Source organism: Rattus rattus, chromosome 16, assembly GCF_011064425.1.
Source record: "Rattus rattus isolate New Zealand chromosome 16, Rrattus_CSIRO_v1, whole genome shotgun sequence".
Taxonomy (NCBI): Eukaryota; Metazoa; Chordata; class Mammalia; order Rodentia; family Muridae; genus Rattus; species Rattus rattus.
Window position 1 is genome coordinate 8,113,290 of NC_046169.1, and position 17,447 is coordinate 8,130,736.

The 17,447-nt window shown below is 50.7% G+C and overlaps 1 protein-coding gene across 4 annotated transcripts; it reads right to left on the reverse strand.

Moving 5' to 3' along the window:
• Positions 1-1,019: 1,019 nt before the first annotated feature.
• On the reverse strand, positions 1,020-16,841 carry Cpsf4 (cleavage and polyadenylation specific factor 4). Of its 4 annotated transcripts, none has more exons than XM_032886968.1 (8): positions 16,618-16,841; positions 13,075-13,125; positions 10,493-10,645; positions 8,131-8,226; positions 7,514-7,607; positions 6,395-6,467; positions 4,801-4,893; positions 1,020-1,934 (listed from the first exon to the last, which is right to left on the reverse strand). In XM_032886968.1, the coding sequence occupies exons 1-8, from the start codon at positions 16,718-16,720 to the stop codon at positions 1,866-1,868; spliced, it is 732 nt and encodes a 243-aa protein (XP_032742859.1). In that variant the 5' UTR covers positions 16,721-16,841; the 3' UTR covers positions 1,020-1,865. The 4 variants fall into 4 exon arrangements, with proteins under 4 accessions (XP_032742859.1, XP_032742858.1, XP_032742857.1 ...); XM_032886967.1 differs by having other exon boundaries at positions 4,801-4,896; XM_032886966.1 differs by having other exon boundaries at positions 4,801-4,971.
• Positions 16,842-17,447: the final 606 nt, after the last annotated feature.

Sequence of the window (17,447 nt, forward strand, 5' to 3'; positions counted from 1 at the left end):
TTTGAACTGGACTCACCATATGAGCTGCCATGTGGGTGCTGGGAATAGAACCCAGGTACTCTGAAGAGCAGCCAATGCTCTTAATTACGTGTATGGGTGTTTGCCTGGGTCACTTGTGTTCTCGGTACTACAGAGGCCGGAAGAGGGTGTAAGTATCCTGGAACTGGAGCTGTAGATGGTTATGGGCACTAGAATTGAACTAGGGCCCCTGGAAAAGCAGCCAGTGCTCCTAACTGAGCCATTGCTCCAGCTCACTCCGTCCGGGACATTTTAAAAAGGCTGAGGATTTGGGGTTGGCCTTTCTGCATGAGGTCCACCAGCCACTGGTAAAATGGCTAGAGTTAAACCTAGTGGGTGAATAAGTGCTGGCCTACCTGAGGCAAGCTGTGGCTGTCCCTGCAGCACTCTCCATTCCTGACTTCAAGATGTAAGGCCAAGCTACCAGTTGCTTATGGGAGTGGGGGTCCCCAAAACCAATGGCACTAAGACACGGAAGGACCCTGCCCCAGTTAATCTGACTGGTAAACAAAGATGCCAGCAGCCAGTAGCTGGGGTAGAGAGACATAGGTAGGGGTTAGGCTTCTGGGGCTTGGGACCAAGAGGGCCACCATGCCCTGGGAGAGTGCAGGGGGGATAACCAGAACAGCCATGTAAAAAGGCCAAGAGCAGCCGGGGCTGAACGTTGAAATTAGTAATAATGGGGTTACGATAGAAAGTAGATTCTAACGACATGGAGGCTAGGCAGAATAGTCTAAGGTAGAAGTAACCCTGCTCCAGGATTTATTAAAAATAGGTTATACAGCAGGAGAGAGGAGTGGAGAATGCTCCCTGCATGGAGCCTATATGAATAGGGCTTAGAGCCAGGCCTGGCTCTGATCTGGTTTGATGACTAGGTATTATCAAACCTAACGTGAGACAGGACCCAAAGGCCCTTCCTAGCAGCAGTCACTTCTCTTTGTGAGATCTGTGTCTGCCAAAAGGGACAGTTCCCCTGGAGTCTCGTAAGTAAGGAAACAGGCTTAAAAACAAGCTTTTTAATCAAAGTATTCTCATAACTGAACTTGGATAGGCCCACTTGCCCAGCAGGTTGCAGGTGATGGGTTCACATTTTCTAGGCTCAAGGATGGGCGGCCTCTGCATGCCACAGGTGTCTGAGTGGCAGCACGGAGCTTGCTGGGCAGGAGGTAGGCGCAGATCAACTGGGTCAGCTATTTAAAGGTGGTCTCCAGCACTGGCCAAAGGGGCACTTGAATGAAGCACTGTCACATAGGTGCCCCACAAGCAAGCCCAGAAAAGCAGCTCAGCCTGGGGAGCCTGGCGCCTCTCCCACAGTGAGGGCCAGGCCAGGCAGAGGGTGCTCCACGTTTGTCAGGAAGGGCTCCCTTGTTCAAATCACATTCATAGGCACAGCTTCAGACGTCAGCAGGACATGGAGAAAGCAGGCTGACCCGGCCACAGCCCCACATGACCCACCCATCCTCTCTAGATGCTGGTGTTTCAATGAGGCCCTGAGGGGAACGGCCAGCTGTCTTCCACCCAGGACCACGCATAGGCCTTCCAGCTTCTCTCTCCCCAACAGGGGACTGTGCAGGGAGTCCAGAAAAATAACTCATAAAATAAAAAACGAGGCACTGATGTCCAGGCAAACTCTGGCTCAGGGGACCCACCTGAAGCACATGGTCCTTCTTTTAAAAAATTATAGCAAAACCAAAGGACAGACATGGCTCCTTGGAGTGAGCCCTGACAGGTATGCCTGCAGCTCCAGCCGGAGTCCTGCCAGTCTACATTCAGCAGCTAAGTGCATGCTCCCAACAGCGGGCCCTCAGGCTGCTCCACAGTGATGTCAGCTGCTGCTGTCGCTGCTGTCACTGTCCACTGAGAAAGGCCAAGTGCCCTTTGGTGCATCTGTTGGCGTAGTGTCCTTTTTCACCACACTGGGAACAGGAGGGGAGGGAATAGAAAAAAGCATGAGTGTTCTGATGTTAACTAAAGCAGTGCCCACCAAATAGCAGCCTGTGAGGAAGCTGGGAAGAGGCCAGGAGGCTGACACGGAACAGCTCCCCAGTCCCACCACACCTGCACTGGGCCCAGGCCTGCCCAACAGGGGCTTTCATAGCACCAGAGAGCTCCCCCACCTGCCCCTCCACAGGGCAGGACAATCACCTTACCTCTGAGCCAATGTCTGGGGTTCCTAGAGAAGACAGGAGGGACCAACCGGACAGAAGCCACCAGGCTCCTGCCCCAATTCAGGGAGCTATTGCTGAGGACACCGAGGGTGAGCTCTGCCTGAAGCCTCCCTCCTGGGTCTTGCATACATTTCAAAGCTATCTGAGGGCAGGCTTTGATCACGGGCCAGAGCAATCTGATAATCTTTCAACCTGGAGTGGTGGGGCTGGCAGTGTCACCTGACAGCTATCACTGATCTTAACTTGGCCCTTTCTGTAGTGCTTGCCTGAATAGCCTTGGTCTAGCAAATGGACAGGAGATTGCAAGGGGCCACAACTCAACACAAACTTTTTATCCCCTGCGAGGGCTCTCCCCCCCTCCCCCCCCCCCCCCCCCCCCCCCCCCCCCCCCCGGCCCCGGACAGTAGCTAGCCTTGAATTCAGAGATCTAACTATGTGTGGATGAGTGGTCTAGATAGCAGCCAGGGAGCCCTTGGGCTGTGTGACGACCAGAAGGAACCAGGAAGCCCTGCTGCTGGGACTGGGCACATACATCTGTTAGGGTCTCAAATCTGAGCGACGGTGTCATAAGAGACACTGCTGCACAATGCTAGATGGGAGCAAGATGGCAGCTAGGCTGCATTAGAATGCCATCTGTGAAAAATTACCAGGAAAGCTCTGCCTCCCAAGCTCCACACATGTCCCATATCCTACAGCACCTGAACACACCCATTCTTTTACTTTGAGTTTCCTTTAAGCAGTTGCCTTCCCTTCCCCCAGGGATGTAAACTCCTCTGCCATACCGCAATGCCTGGTTGTGTGGCTCTGCCCTAGGCCATGCCTTACAATGTGCACAAGCATCTTACAGCTCAGAACCACTAGCACACAGCAGTGCCCGTGGTTATCAGACAAACTGTTCCCATTAGCACTGCTGTTAAGAACAGAGCCATACATAGTCTTAGCCGCTGTCGTGAAATAAGCTGTGGTTATGTAGCCACTGAGAAAGGGCAGGCTTCCCTGCACGGTTGTAGAGATTCATCAGTAAGCAGAAAGCAAGGCTGCGTACCTCCAGCAAGGCTCGGCCACGGAAAGAAAGAGGGTGTGAGTTAGGCTCGCTCCAGGAGTCCACGTGCATGCTTGTGTAGCTAGTTCCCTCTAGGGTTTTCTCTGTGTATGTGCGTGTACATGTGAGTGTGTGTGCATGCTTATGTGTGTACATGTGTGTGTGCATGCTTATGTGTGTGCATGTGTGTGTGCATGCTTATGTGTGTACATGTGAGTGTGAGCATGCTTATGTGTGTACATGTGAATGTGTGCATGTGAGTATGTGTGCATATGAGTGTGTGCATGCTTATGTGTGTGTACATGTGAGTGTGAGCATGCTTATGTGTGTACATGTGTGTGTGCATGCTTATGTATACATGTGAGTGTGTATGCATGCTTATGTGTGTGTGCATGTGAATGTGTGTGCATGTGAGTGTGTGCATGCTTATGTGTGTGTGCATGTGAGTGTGTGCATGCTTATGTGTGTGTGCATGTGAGTGTGTGCATGCTTATGTATACATGTGAGTGTGTGCATGCTTATGTGTGTGTACATGTGAGTGTGTGCATGCTTATGTGTGTGTACATGTGAGCGTGTGCATGCTTATGTATACATGTGAGTGTGTGCATGCTTATGTGTGTACATGTGTGTGCATGCTTATGTATACATGTGAGTGTGTGCATGCTTATGTGTGTGTGCATGTGAATATGTGTGCATGTGAGTATGTGTGCATGCTTATGTGTGTGTGCATGCTTATTTGATTGTCCATGCAGGGGGGCACCAAAGTGATATAGTCTCCCTTTTCTCTACTGAGGCAGGGTCTCAAATGAACCTACAACTCACTGATTGGCTTACTTAGCTCCAGGGATCTTGTCTCTTAATGATCTGGGCCACGCCCACCTAGCCTTTATGTAGGTGCTAGGGATCCAAACCAGTCTTCAGGACTGCACAGCAATCGCCTTACCCTTGGAGCTGCCTGTGTCTCAAGCCCTCCTAGTCCAGTTCTATGGATGTCACTGCTGGTTTGCCACGTAGGACATTTCCCAACACGTGATTTCTGTGATTTTTAATCACAAGTTCATCCCTCCCTCAGAGCATGAGGGCCTGCTCCTGTCAGATGGCAGTGCTACACCCTCAAGCTTTAAACTTTTCAGCTCTCATCAAAGATGCAAATGTAAGCCCAAACTCATGTAAGGGGTACCCAGCAGCCACAAATTCTCACGAGACTCACCGAGAGCCTTCTTGTACAGGCTAGGATGCGTTCCTAACCCAGTTCCTATGGACATGGACCCAAAGACTTGTCCTGTTCCTTTGGGATGTGCACATGGCTGTTTTGAGCGTCACTCTACCCTTTTTGAAAACTCACTTCACGGCACAGTGCTCACTGAATAGCATGTGCGCACTTTCCCCCATCTGTCTGGGCAGTGTAGGAAGCAGGATGGCGACTAGCCCACCACCGTGGCCTACCTTTACTCTCCTAATCAGCAATAACAAAAGCATTCTTCCTGTCCAAAAACATCTGTGGAGTGAGGGGATGACCACTGACTGAAGACCCTGCCCTGTCCCCCACCCCACCCCACCCCTGGGACTCACCTTGTAGCAAGTGACTTGCTCCAGCGGTCGGGGTCCCCGGTTGCCTGCACTGCTGTTTTGACTCTGCATGACCCCAATGACCTGCGGGGCTCTCTGCTGATTGGGAGAAGAGTTCTGACTCGTTAACTGGATCAAGGAGGACGACCTTTGTAATGGCGGATTGTTACTTTGCTGGAAAGAGTTACACAACACGGTTTTACTGCGGAAAACACGTGCACGCGGACTACCAATGGGGACAGGAAAAAAAAGAGGACGGGACCTCTCCTGCATAATCAGCAGGAAGAGGGCTTCCGCAATGGCCTGCCCCAGGAAAGTGGGCCGAAAAGAAAGTTCTGGTGATGATGACAGGAGCTGCTGTCCGAAAAACACCATGCAGACACACAAAAACGAGAACTAAAAGTAGAAAAGAAAACATGGAGAGACAAGAGGAAGTCTCTGGGCAGTGGGGTGAGGGCATGAGCAGGCCTTACTTTTGTTTCTGAGGTTCTAGCTTCAGGTCAGGATGAACGCTTGGTTCAGCCAGTTGTTTAGCAGCCTACACGGCGAGCAACAGTCACAGAAAAACAGTTGGAGCCTGACATGCTGGCCTGCAGTCTAGGGGCTGAGAGGGCCCTCCTCTAGGAGTCACATGGAAAGGGGAGTGTGGTTCTTAGGTAGGGATTCCAGAACAAGTCCACCTCCAACTAGATGGGATCTTGGCTCTGACCCAATGCAATATCAGGTAAGAGCTAGGAACCCTGAGGCTGTCAGCTGCACCTATGCCAGGACGGTCTGGCTTTCTACAGGAGGTCTGATTTGCTTGGTGCCACCTGAGGGTAGGGATGTGTGCAAGCCCTTCAGGCTCCCGCACTGGGAAGGACTAAAAGGGGACGTGGCACCTGACTTAAAAGCCAGTCAGGCAAAGTGAGGTTTCAGGAGGACACTTAGCTTATGCAGAGGCCTGCTGGAGGCCCCACTTGCCATGCAGGCCAGACCTTCCTCGGGCCCAATGCACCACTCCCATCTGTTAGCCCAGGGTGGCCAGAACTACTGTACATCCATCCCCATTCGTCCATGGCATTTCCCTTTTCTTGTGCTTAGGGACACACACTGACTCAACTGTGGGTCTGGATAGTCCTTTATTCCTGTTTGTGACAGGATTGTCCGTCCCCACAGGAGCCATGCTGGCACTTGCCAGAAATCTGCTCCTATGTCTGCCACTGCTTGGCAGTACCCTCAGGTAAATCCCTCCCTCTGGGAGGACAAGCTTCTCCCTTGTAAAGGGAAGGTTCTGACTCAGAAGCAAGAGCAGCCAATGCTGGCCCAGTCCCCCTGCTCTTGTTCCCAGCTCCCAAGGCAGACACCACTGAGCCACAACTGCACAACCCCACATTTACATGGACCCATCTCCCACCCACTCTGGGGCTCACAACCCTTGATCTCTAAGCAAGAAACTTTGTCCTGATTTTTCTGTTGGAATAAGAGGGCACATCCCTCTCTCCTGCCTCCCCCTTTGCCCTCCTCACTAGTGGGGTCTATAGTAGACCTCACACAGAGTGGGTAATGAGACCATCTTGACAGGCCGGTGTGGCCAAGGAGCAGCAGGGTACGATACCTTTGTTGGAGGCTGTGTCTGCTGTGGTAGTGGGGGTTGCTCAGTGGTTCCCATGGGCAGTTCAAATCGAGGGCTGGCCAGAAAAGAAGACACGAGGAGTTAGGGCCAGGTAATGTTTGGAAAAAGCACACTTAACCTGTGCAAAACAAAAGCAATTCAAACTTTGGGACACAGGGCAGGACTAGCACAAAAAACTGATGGTGGAGCCTTTGGGCAAGTGCTGTTCTAAAAGAAGGCACGGCTGTTCTGGTCCCTGTGCTGTGCAGGAGGGGACATGTACAGAAGCCCCATGTAGCCCAGAAGAGCATGGAAACCTCTACATGATGTACAGAAGCACTCAGTTCAAGCAGGTATCCGTGGACCGGAGAGACGCAAGTTCCTCCGGGCTTTCATCGAGGGCAGGTGGCTGGCTACCTGCCTTAGTAAGGCAGGGACCACAAGACAAACCAGACAAACTTTACAACTTCTGCAAGTTGAGTAATATGGCAAACACCAGCAGACAGGCTCTCTACAGTCCCTATGTCACTTCAGACAGAAGCCCAGTAAGTACCACAACTACCACGCGACACATGTGTCCTAGACTCTCAAGGTCAATGTTATGGACCTAGAAGAAGGATGCCAATCCTGTGGGACGAAAAGAACCCACCTTCAGAGGTCCAAATGGCTTTACACTTGACCAGGCACCATCAGCCACCAACAGCAATGATTGATCCCTGAACCTAGGAGTCTGTATGTGGGAAACGCTCATTCTCTCTCCCACCTGCCTTCTGTCCATGTACTTCTGTATATGGAACACCAAGCTCAGGACCAACAGGGCTGACTCCCTAATTCCCTAAGCGGCTTACAAGGTACTGTATGAGAGCTGTTCTAGTACACAGGGCCCATAGCATCTACCAGTGACTCTGTAGATTCCCCAGGGGTCACAGCTCACAGAAGGCTAAATGCTGGGCTGCCTTTGGGCTCTCGAAGCAGAATCAGCAGCAGAGCAGACATAGCAGTAGCCCATCCCCACCTCCCAGTTCTACCCAGACCATAGGGAGGATGCCACCTAGACTCAAGCCCAGCTGCACCTAGGAACCACTCAGAGGGCAGCAGCAGGGTTGGTACCAGGATACTCACTGCATGAATTTACATGATGGTCCCTCAGGGCAGAATCCAACAAGGTAGTTCACACAAATGACTCTCCGGGTGTGCCGATGCCTGCAAAGGGGACCTGCAAAGCCCGGCGTTCAGGTTGTTCAGATGGCCTTTCAGTGAGGCAATGCCTAAGTGTCTGTCCCATTACAGTCAGAGCCTTGTTGAGGCTGCTGGAGGTACAGAGCCACAGTGTGGCTTCAAATGCTGGCTTCTTGCCTTATTATGTCCTCACAGGGGACAGTGTGCTGCACTCTCCCCATTGAATTCATCCAAACTGTAAGTGGGAACACCTCACCATGGCCTTGCTGGGAGGCTTAGGGTAATGAGGGCAGGAAAATCCCCACAGCGGGGATGGCAGCGCCCACCTGTAATCACAGTGCTTAGGAGACTAACAGAAAAGCACTGAGTTTAAAGCCAGCTTGGGCTATACAATGAGACCCTGTCATAAGGAAAACAATAGATCAAAAACCTCACTGGTCATAGTAGGTCAGGTTTTGCTGAGCCAGGAAGGGCAGGGGAAGTGGTCCCTAAGAGGATCTAGCTTTGGAGAAGATCTAGCCTTGGGATCGGTGAGCCCAAGGAGGCCTGCTGTCACCTACCATGCTTACAGAAGCCACGGTCATACCAAGGGCAGTCCTTGATCTTGGATTCAGGGTCGATGTGCAGGAAGGGGCACTCCTTGTTGCTGCATTCCCCTGCAGGAAATGTGTACATATGACCTCATGGAACTGTGCTGGGATTGTCTCCCAAAACAAAGGCATTGGGTGGTTCTAGTGTCCAGGACCAGATTGCTCATGGAATAACCAAGGGCAAAGTCTGTGGGGCTGAAAAGTCCAGCCTTCACACACATCACTGCCCCTGGGAGGTTACTAGTACAGCTTGGCCTGGGACATCCCAAGGTAGTGCGAGACTAGATATTTTAAGTGCATCTATTGGGACCAGGAAATCACTATTCTGCCAACTCTTTACACCTATGAGCACAGAGAACGTCTGAACAACTCTAACGTTTAGGAGAAACATTGGGGACTATAGGGGAGATCAAAGCTGGGTCTCTGTTGTGGCATGGATAAGCCTTGCTATGACAATGTGTTGACCAGCACCTGTCATGGACCCCTAACATGAGGATGCACCTCCAGGCTGCCCTCTGCAATCAAAGCTAACACATTCTACATACAGTGCAGAGGAATGCCCAGCCCTCTTGCTTAAAGACCCCGTGATCCTCAGCTAGACAAAATGGCTTCCCTGCTGCCCAAGACGAATCCTCAGCCTCTACTGGACCCTTCTTAGCCTCCAGCTTAGGACTTCCCTCAGGGACCTTCCCGGACACTCTGCTCAAGCCAATTCTGAGGTGTGTGTTATTACTTCTACTCATTTCCTTCACACTATTTTCCATAACCAACTCCCTGTTATCTCCCTAGTTTTACCAAATGCCTGAGTCTGGGCCACTGCAGCAAGACTCTAGCAGGCAAGGAAAGGTCTACCCTTTTAAGACCTAGAGGGTTCCCCACACAAGTGTGTGCCCATCTGTCAGCAGCTGCAGCAGCTACACAAGGCAGACTACTCTTCACGGTCAGGCAAGTGAAGGGGCCATCAGAGACCTGGGAGCATGCTTGGACTGTGGCTACTAGTATAAAAGAGGGACACCCCCCATGACAGCTTGCGGAGGGTGGCCTGTCCATGCTGCTATGTGACAAGGTGGGAGATGGTAATGGTATGGGTGTGGCAGATGGGACAAACTTAGAAGGAAGCCTGCATCCCATTTCTGTCTGTGTATTTTGACCCCCTCAGCTTATATGCTTCAAAAAAAAAAACAAAAAACAAGCAAGGTTAACACCGTTAATAAATACACATCTCAAAGAAAAGGGAGGGAGGGAGGGAGGGGGAGGGAGGGAGGGGGAAGAGAGAGACAGAGAGAGAGAGAGAGAAGGAAAGAAAAGAAAAGGGAGGAAGGGAAGGAGGGAAGGAAGGGAGGGAGGGAGGGAGGAAGGAAGGAAGGGAGGAAGGAGAAAGAGAGAGAGAGAGAGAGAGGGAGGGAAGGAGGGAGGGAGGAGGGGAGAGGAGGGGAGGGGAGGGGAGGGGAGAGGAGGAGTCAGCACCCAAAGCCAAGCACTTGGCTCTCGCCTGTCAGCCTAGCACTGGGGGGAGGAGTGAGGCAGGAGGGTCATTGACTACTCAAGACCACTCAGATCTACACTGTCAATTACAGACCAATGTAGGGTACGATGCCAAGACCCAGATTCAAAAACACCAAAAACCCGTGACAGTAAAACAACCAACATCTCCTCTAGTAACAGTGCTGTGAAACTCAGCTCACCACACAGCCTCTGGAAGCCTTCAGACTTCTTTTTGGCATGCACAGGGCCTAGAAACATAGAAGCCCTTGGGCTAACCATCAGAACCTCTTGAGACGACACTAATGGTAGACCAGAGAAGATCCCTGGGAGCTGAGTTCAGCACCTTGCTTCTCCAGACAGGCCACCCCAAACACGAGGGGCCTCTTGATCTCTAATCATCGCTCAAAGCAGTCTTAATTTCACGGGAAGTGTAGGTTCACTTCTACCAGAAGACAGTGAGCCCTAGACTTGCTATTCTGAGCACTGCTGGGATAGCCATGCTATTGTCTAAGATCACACTCCCAGAGAGGTGGCAGAAACTCAGGCTGGGGGTGATCAGTGACTATGCCAGGAGATGTGGATTTCGGGAGTAAGGCTGCCATAAGCAGCGAGTTTCCAGCCAGCTTCCCTGCTTGCTCACTGGGATTGTTCACTCAACATTCCAAAGTGCTCCAAACTGTAAAGTGCCACAGGGACTTACATGAAGTTCTTACAGAGAGCAATGATGCCCTTACTAAAGAACCAGCTCGGGATGCCAGGTTCTGCCCAAGCACTGCAACGATGGCAGAAACAGAGAGGTACAGTGGCCCTGAGCAGCCAAAGCCTCCCAGGACTCCACCCGACTTACCGAACTTGGAGTAAAAGTAGCACTCTGGCATCTTGGTCATGTCGTATTCGTGCAAGAACTCACACTGGTCCCCTTTCTTGCACAGTCCTCTCAGCCAGTGTTTGCACACAACTGTCTTCTCACCACTAATGTGGCGGAATGGGCACATGCCCCCTGCCGGAAGAGTGGAAGAGGGCTAGATACAGGCTCAGGTGGAAATGGGCCTAGGGAAGCTGGAGAGCGGTCACCCACACTTCTCTGACCCGCCCGGAAGCAGCAGAGTTGTCTCTGGAGGAGGAACGCAGATCAGTACAACGCCAGCAGAGAATGTCTTGCCTATTTGTGTACCACGTGTGCCTACGGTGTCTGCAGAGCCTCCGAAGCCACAGTTACAGATGCTTGTGAATTGCTATGTGGGTGCTGGGAATTGAACTCGGGTCTTCTGGAAGAGCAGCTCTTAACCACTGAGTCATCTCTCTAGCCCTACTTTAAATAGCCATGTATTTGAGTTTAAAGTGTTTTGAAAAAATACAACTAGAACTGCCAAGTATGGCGACATATACTTTTAATCCCAGCAGTCCAGAGACAAAGCCAGTGGATCTCCGTGAGTTTAAAGCCACTGTGGTCTATACAGTGAGTTCCAGGGCACAGGGCTACACAGCCATGCCTTGTCTCAAAACAATGGAAATAACAACAAAATACTAGAATACCATGTCATTATTTCACAGACATTGGTATTAAGACAGATATATATGAATAAGCCTTGAGTCGGGGACAGTAGATGAACTGGTTCCTAAAACAAACCAAACAGCTCTATTGGTGCTTGGTACTCAAAATAAAACAGTGGAGGAGGCAAAAGGACCTTATAGGGTAAAGAGGGTCATTAGCAGAGTCCTGGACCCCAGGTTGGCCATGTCCTAGTCAAAGTGCTCTGCGGCCTCAAGATGGCAATCAGCTTTATCACTGAGGAGCTGTGACAGACAGGGGCAGGAGCAGTGTCCTGCAGCAGGGTGTATCCCACCCAGAGGGAAGAGGGCCACCCTCTGTGAATGGAATGGAACGGAGGGCAGCTGAGAGTGAGGCTGTGACTAAGAAAGAAATGCTCTCCGTCTTCACTGTCCAGGACAGAGCAGCCAGCAGTCTCACGAGTTAGCAGCAGCTGGCTGAGGATCTACTCTTTAAAGTTTAACTCGTCAGCATGTGTGTATGGCTGCCGGCTATGGGACAGCTAGAGTGCCATGAATTAAGATTGCCTTTTAGCAATAGTTGAATGACCACATTCCTGGCGGAATTTCAGGAGCCCCATAGTGTGTAGCACATACTTTCTGGGAAAATGGGAATCCTTGTGGGATTCTTAGTCTCACTAATAAAAGTTTAGAAGATGGACTAAAAAGAAGCCTAGGACAATTTTATTAAAGTTTGAGGGAAAAAAAAAACCAACAGGGGCCAGCCTGCTACTATGTGTGTAGTTACCTAATAGTCAGAGGGCAGAAGAGCTGAGCAAACATGGGAATGAGACCAGGACCCAATGAGGGAATGACGTCCTGACCAGAAGCCATGAAGTCAAGGTGCCTGGCCCACCTCCAAGGTCTACTGCTTCACCAAGTAACTGCACTGTGGAGAAGAAACTCAGTGACTAGTCCACCCATCAGAGTGTCCCTTGCTCTGGGTCTATGCTCCCTATTCAAGCTTCTGACACCTGCGGTCCTGCCCACAAATAGCTATGAATCAATGGATAGCTAGGCTCACATAGTCTCTGTTGAGGCCCGGTTAGTGTTGGCCAGTCTTTGACTAGGAACAGTGAGCTTGCATACACTGAAAAAAAAAAAAATCTGTCATCAGACACTGGGCACGGCTACATGTAATTCTGGGACCAAGAGAAGTTCCTGAAAGCCTCTATGCCCACCTCTTCATGACAAAGAAAAATAACAAAAGAAGGCAACCTTTAAACTAGGCAGGCTCAGTCTGTATTTAGGTTTTGGGTATCACAGTCCAAAATCCTTCTAGCTATCTAAGCCACAGCTTCATTTAGGAACATTTATCTACAATACAACTGAAGGCAGGAATATAAGCAGAACCCAGCGGCCTGTGAATCTGCTAGAGGGCAAAGTAGGGGCAGGGTATAGCTGGAGTTTCCAACCCCAATAAGCCCATGTAAAAAATACACAATCCAGTTATTATAATTGTAGGCTATCAGCCTAGACTGGGCAGATCTAACATTATACTCATTTATTCCCCAGCCACGAGACTCCTTGCTATTTATTGTTTCTCTTGGCCGGGTGGTTTGGATCCACATGGCTTCCTCCTCCTCTTCTTCAGTTCTCTCCTTCCCCTCCTGTCCTCTTCTCCTCTCTCCCTGACCCCACTCTCAGACCTCCAGTCCCACCTTTCCTCCACTGCCTAATCTCAGGCTCTAGCCTTTATTAACCAATTAAAATAAAGAAAAGCTCATATAAAAATCACCTAAACACACAGTAGACTGCTCATCAAAAACAACCGCCCTTTAAAGAAACAAAACTAACATCAAAATACAAGCGACGTCAGACAACTCACAACACAGGGCGCCTCGGGAGGATGTGAGGAGGACGGCAAGGGTTTCTTACCTTTGCCACAGGCCGCTTTCAAAAAGAATTCACAGACAGCAGCCCCCGACTCTGTAAAAGAAAAGAACCAGTTATCTACTAAAGCTGGGTACCGATGGAGGAGACCCTTAGGACCTTGAATCCAGGATGAATGAGCTGGCAAACAAACACAAAGTCCATGCCTGGCGTGGTGGCGTAGCCCAGAACTCAAGAGGCAGACGCAGGTGGGGCTCTGAGTTCCGGCTGGGGTGACACAGTGAGACCCCGTCTCAAAGCAAAAGACACTTCTTTCAGTGAAACTTGTGAAACGTGACTGTATTGTGGGACTAAACATCTGAGAACCTCCTGGAAGCCAAGAGCTTTCAGGACATTTAAGAATGGGTGGAGAGGGCAAGAAGGAACACAAGATCAGAGAAATAATTACCCCCAGCTCAGACCTCCCGAGGGGGTTAATTTACAGGTATATTAGTATGAGGCAGAGAGAGGGAATGGTTTCACAGGAAATGACAATGACAGTGAGGCCTCCGAGCAGGGAAGATTCCAGGGCAGGCAGGTGCCTCTTTAGACATTAGCCTAGTGGAAGAATATAATCAAAGATCGAGTGGGCCAGCCCTCAATATGCAATGTCTACATGGAATTACAAAGGAGCACAGCCATTCATCCCCAAAGGGCGGCCAACTCTGAGAGGGCAGGAAATCTACAGTCACAATGTGGCAGCAGTCAGTGAGTCCAGAAACTCACCAGCCGTGACTGTAGAACAAATCTTAGATTCATAAATAGTTTTCACTGATTCATCAGTGTGCATTTTCAGAAAATGGCAAACTTAAAAAGCAAAAACCAAAGATGGCGGTTTTTTCTGTCTTTTTTTTTCTCCCTTTTTCTTTTCCCCCCGGTGACGGGGTTTCTCTGCGTAACAGCCCTGGCTATCCTAGAAATTGCTTTGTAGACCAGCCTGGCCTCAATTTCAAAGTCTGCCTGCCCCTCCCTCCTGAGTGATGGGTTTAAAGGCACGAGCCACCACCGAATGGCTGAAATGACATTTCTTTTTTTCTTCTTTTCTTTTCTTTTTTTTGGAGCTGGGTACCGAACCCAGGACTTTGCGCTTGCTAGGCAAGCGCTCTACCACTGAGCTAAATCCCCAACCCCTGAAATGACATTTCTTAAATTCACTCATGTACCTCCTCTCGCTAACCTCCAAGAAATTCAGTGGCTTCACAGAAGCAGGTGGGTTTTGCGAGGCCAGAGTTAAAGTGGTAGAATACAGAGAAGGGCATGATGGTGGACACTGGTGGATCCCAGTACCTGGGAGAAGAAAACCGAGGCAGGAAGATTTCAAGTTCAAGAAAAGCTACACGGTATATTCTAGGCCAGCTGTGGTTATATAGCCATAAAAATAAGTAAAACAAAGGCTGGTGATGTAGTTCAGTGGTAGAGTGCTTGACAAGTGTCTTAGTTAGGGTTGTACTTCCTGCAACAAAACACCACGATCAAAAAGCACATTGTTCATGACCAAAGAAGTCAGGACGGGAACTCACACAGGGCAGGAACCTGGAGGCGGGAGCTGATGCAGAAGCCATGGAGGGGTGCTGCTTACCCGCCTGCTTCCCTGACTCGCTCAGCTTGCTTTCTTATAGAACCCAGGACCACCAGCCCAGGGATGGCACCATCCTCAGTGGGCTGGGTCCTTCCCCACTGGTCACTAAGTGAGAAAATGCCTTACAGCTGGATCTCATGGAGGCATTTCCTCAAGGGAGGTGCCTCTCTGATGACTCTAGCTTGTGTCAAGTTGACACACAAAACCAGTCTGTACCACACACATTCGCAAAGCTATGGGTTCGGTCGCCTGCACTATATAAGCTGGAAGTGGAGGTGTAAGTAATTTTGACACTTGGGAAACAGAGAAAAGGAGAAGCAGGAGGTCAAGCATCCTTGGCTACATAAGGAATTCCAGGCCAGCCTGGATGATCTGAAACGGTCTCAAAAGCAGAAAAAAACAAGACAAAGAAATATAATCTAATAGTTGTGATCTTTCTTTCTATTTAGAAGTTAAGTTAGTCTTGCTTCCTTTTTGAAAGTCAGAAATCCCAGTCACAGGGATTGGGAGGATGGATAAGAACACATCCTCAAGGCAAAATTTACATTTTTCAAAGAGCATCACAAGAGGTTCTGGAGCCTTGCTGGGCTTTGACATACCCAACACACCACAAACAAGAAGTGAGCGCCGAGGGCACCTACCAAGTCTCGAATTGAGCTTGAGAGGTATCCATGCTCATCCCTGGCTCTCCAAGGCAGACTCTGGCTACTCTGTGGGTTCTTTCAACTTCTACCCTTCTCCACCCCTCTTCTTCCACCCTTTCAACCCCCTAAAACTAGACAGGAGAGAAAAAAAGGGGTGGAGGAGGAAAGGGGGGGATGCCATTGTTAGACTGATTCCTGCTGATTAGGGGGCCTTGAGTTCCTTGGGGCAAGTTTGATCCTTGCTGTCAGAACATTTGATTTCTTTTTTCTCCTCTTGTACAATTATTTAACAGTCCACAACCAACCAACAACCCACACTCTTGGGGTCCTAGCATTTATATGCCCTCTTACAGAGTCCCCAGAATTCCAAATGTCACACAATCACAAAAACTACCTGCCACTGGCTGCATCACACCCCTGCTAGAGCACAAAGCAAACCAGAGTCAGCAGCCCCAGATCTCACACCTGGAGTCAAAATAAACGTATTTCTATTTCTGTGTTTTGTTTTGTTTTTTTTTTCAAAGAAACCAAAATTCTCACTACCTGTGCGCACCTGCCTCCACAGGTCTGTGGATCTGTGGTGTCCAGTGGGAGTTAAAGAGCCACCCTCCACAAATGTTCCATGGTCTCAAGGCAGGGCCATCAAATCGAGTAAAAGCCTAGTGCTAAAGAGTAGACATATGTGCAAGGACGACCTGACCAAAGAGCTCAGTTATGTCTGAATTGAAGCGGCTCCCCAAAACGTTAGATATACCCCACCAGATGGGAAAACCATCACGTGAAGGACAGTAAAGGTAACTCGGTCTAAGAGTTCTCCAGGGGCTTGTGTTGGGGCGGGTGACTCGGAGGTAGTGTAGAAAGAAAAATGGACAATTCCAGGACAAGGAAGGATTTCCCAGGAGTTAGACTCAGGCAAGCCTGGAATATGAGGGTCTACTTGGGAGTCCTCGACAGTGAGAGACCCTCATACTCTTCTAACGCCTAGGTCTGTCTAAAGTGGAAAGGAGCACTCTAAGAGGTGGAAATGGGGGACATTCTAAGACTTTGCTGAAGTTGGAGCAGGGTGGGAGAAGGGAGTTCCACTTCAGGATAACACGCGTTCACTGAAGAATTACGCGAACAACCGACACAGTCCTGCAGTCCCGAGGATTGCCACAGAGCAGTCCCAGGATCCAAGGAAAGGTCTCCGGAGTTCAAGTGCCGGGAAGTACCAGGACGGAAGCGGAGGAACTAGTGAGGGGCCCAGGGCCCGGGGTCCACGGCCCAGGGCCGGAATAGCCTCTGTTCAGAATCAAGAGTCGCCCACCCGCCGGGCCCCACACTCACTATCCATGCCGGGGAAGGGCAGCGGCTGCGCCCCGAGCTGCTGCTCCACGGCGATTTCCAAGTCGAACTTGATGTGATCCACGCTGGCGATTATTTCCTGCATGGCGGCGGCGGCGGCCTCGGGCCCAGCTCCCCCTCAGGTCTCTCAGCCGCCCTCCGCGCTTCACACTACCTCTCCCCGTCCCCTTCTCGCTTGCCGCCGCCGCCGCCGCCGCCGCCGCCGCCGCCGCCGCCTCCCCGCGAGGAATGCCGGGAGCGCCTGAGCCCGCGCCGGCCCTTTTCCCCATCCAGACTCAGCCAATCATGTGCAGAGTCCTGCCACTCCTTCAGGCCTGGCTAGCCGCTGACTGATCGCCTGTTTCTCTCGGTTCGGATTCAGACAGAACGTGAGGCGGCGACGCAGGTGCGCCTGCGCGGGATCTTCGTCTTGCGTGCTGAGGGTAAGAACGGCGTCTCTGAGGCTGCTGTCTGTCTACTCTGAGGTGGTCTCACTGCTTAGAACGCTCAGAGTGAGTGTCTGTCTGTTCAGCACTCAAAGGAATCCCGGAAGCCGGGCCGAAATTGGACTTGAGGGACTTTGTCCTAGCTCGGGCGTCAGATGAGAAAATGTAGGCTCTGAAGGCCTGGGGAGAGGAAGCAAGGGGCGACCCTAGGGTCCCAGGTCTCTCTGTGGGTGTATCTCTAATGCAGACGTTTAAAAGACGGTTAAGAGTGTGGCTCAGTTGGTAAAGTGCTTGGGTTCGAGCCCCAGCACCACGTAAACCGGTAGTGTTAGTACATGTAATCCCAGTAAGTAGCAAGTGAAGGCAGGAGGATCAGAAGTTCGAGGC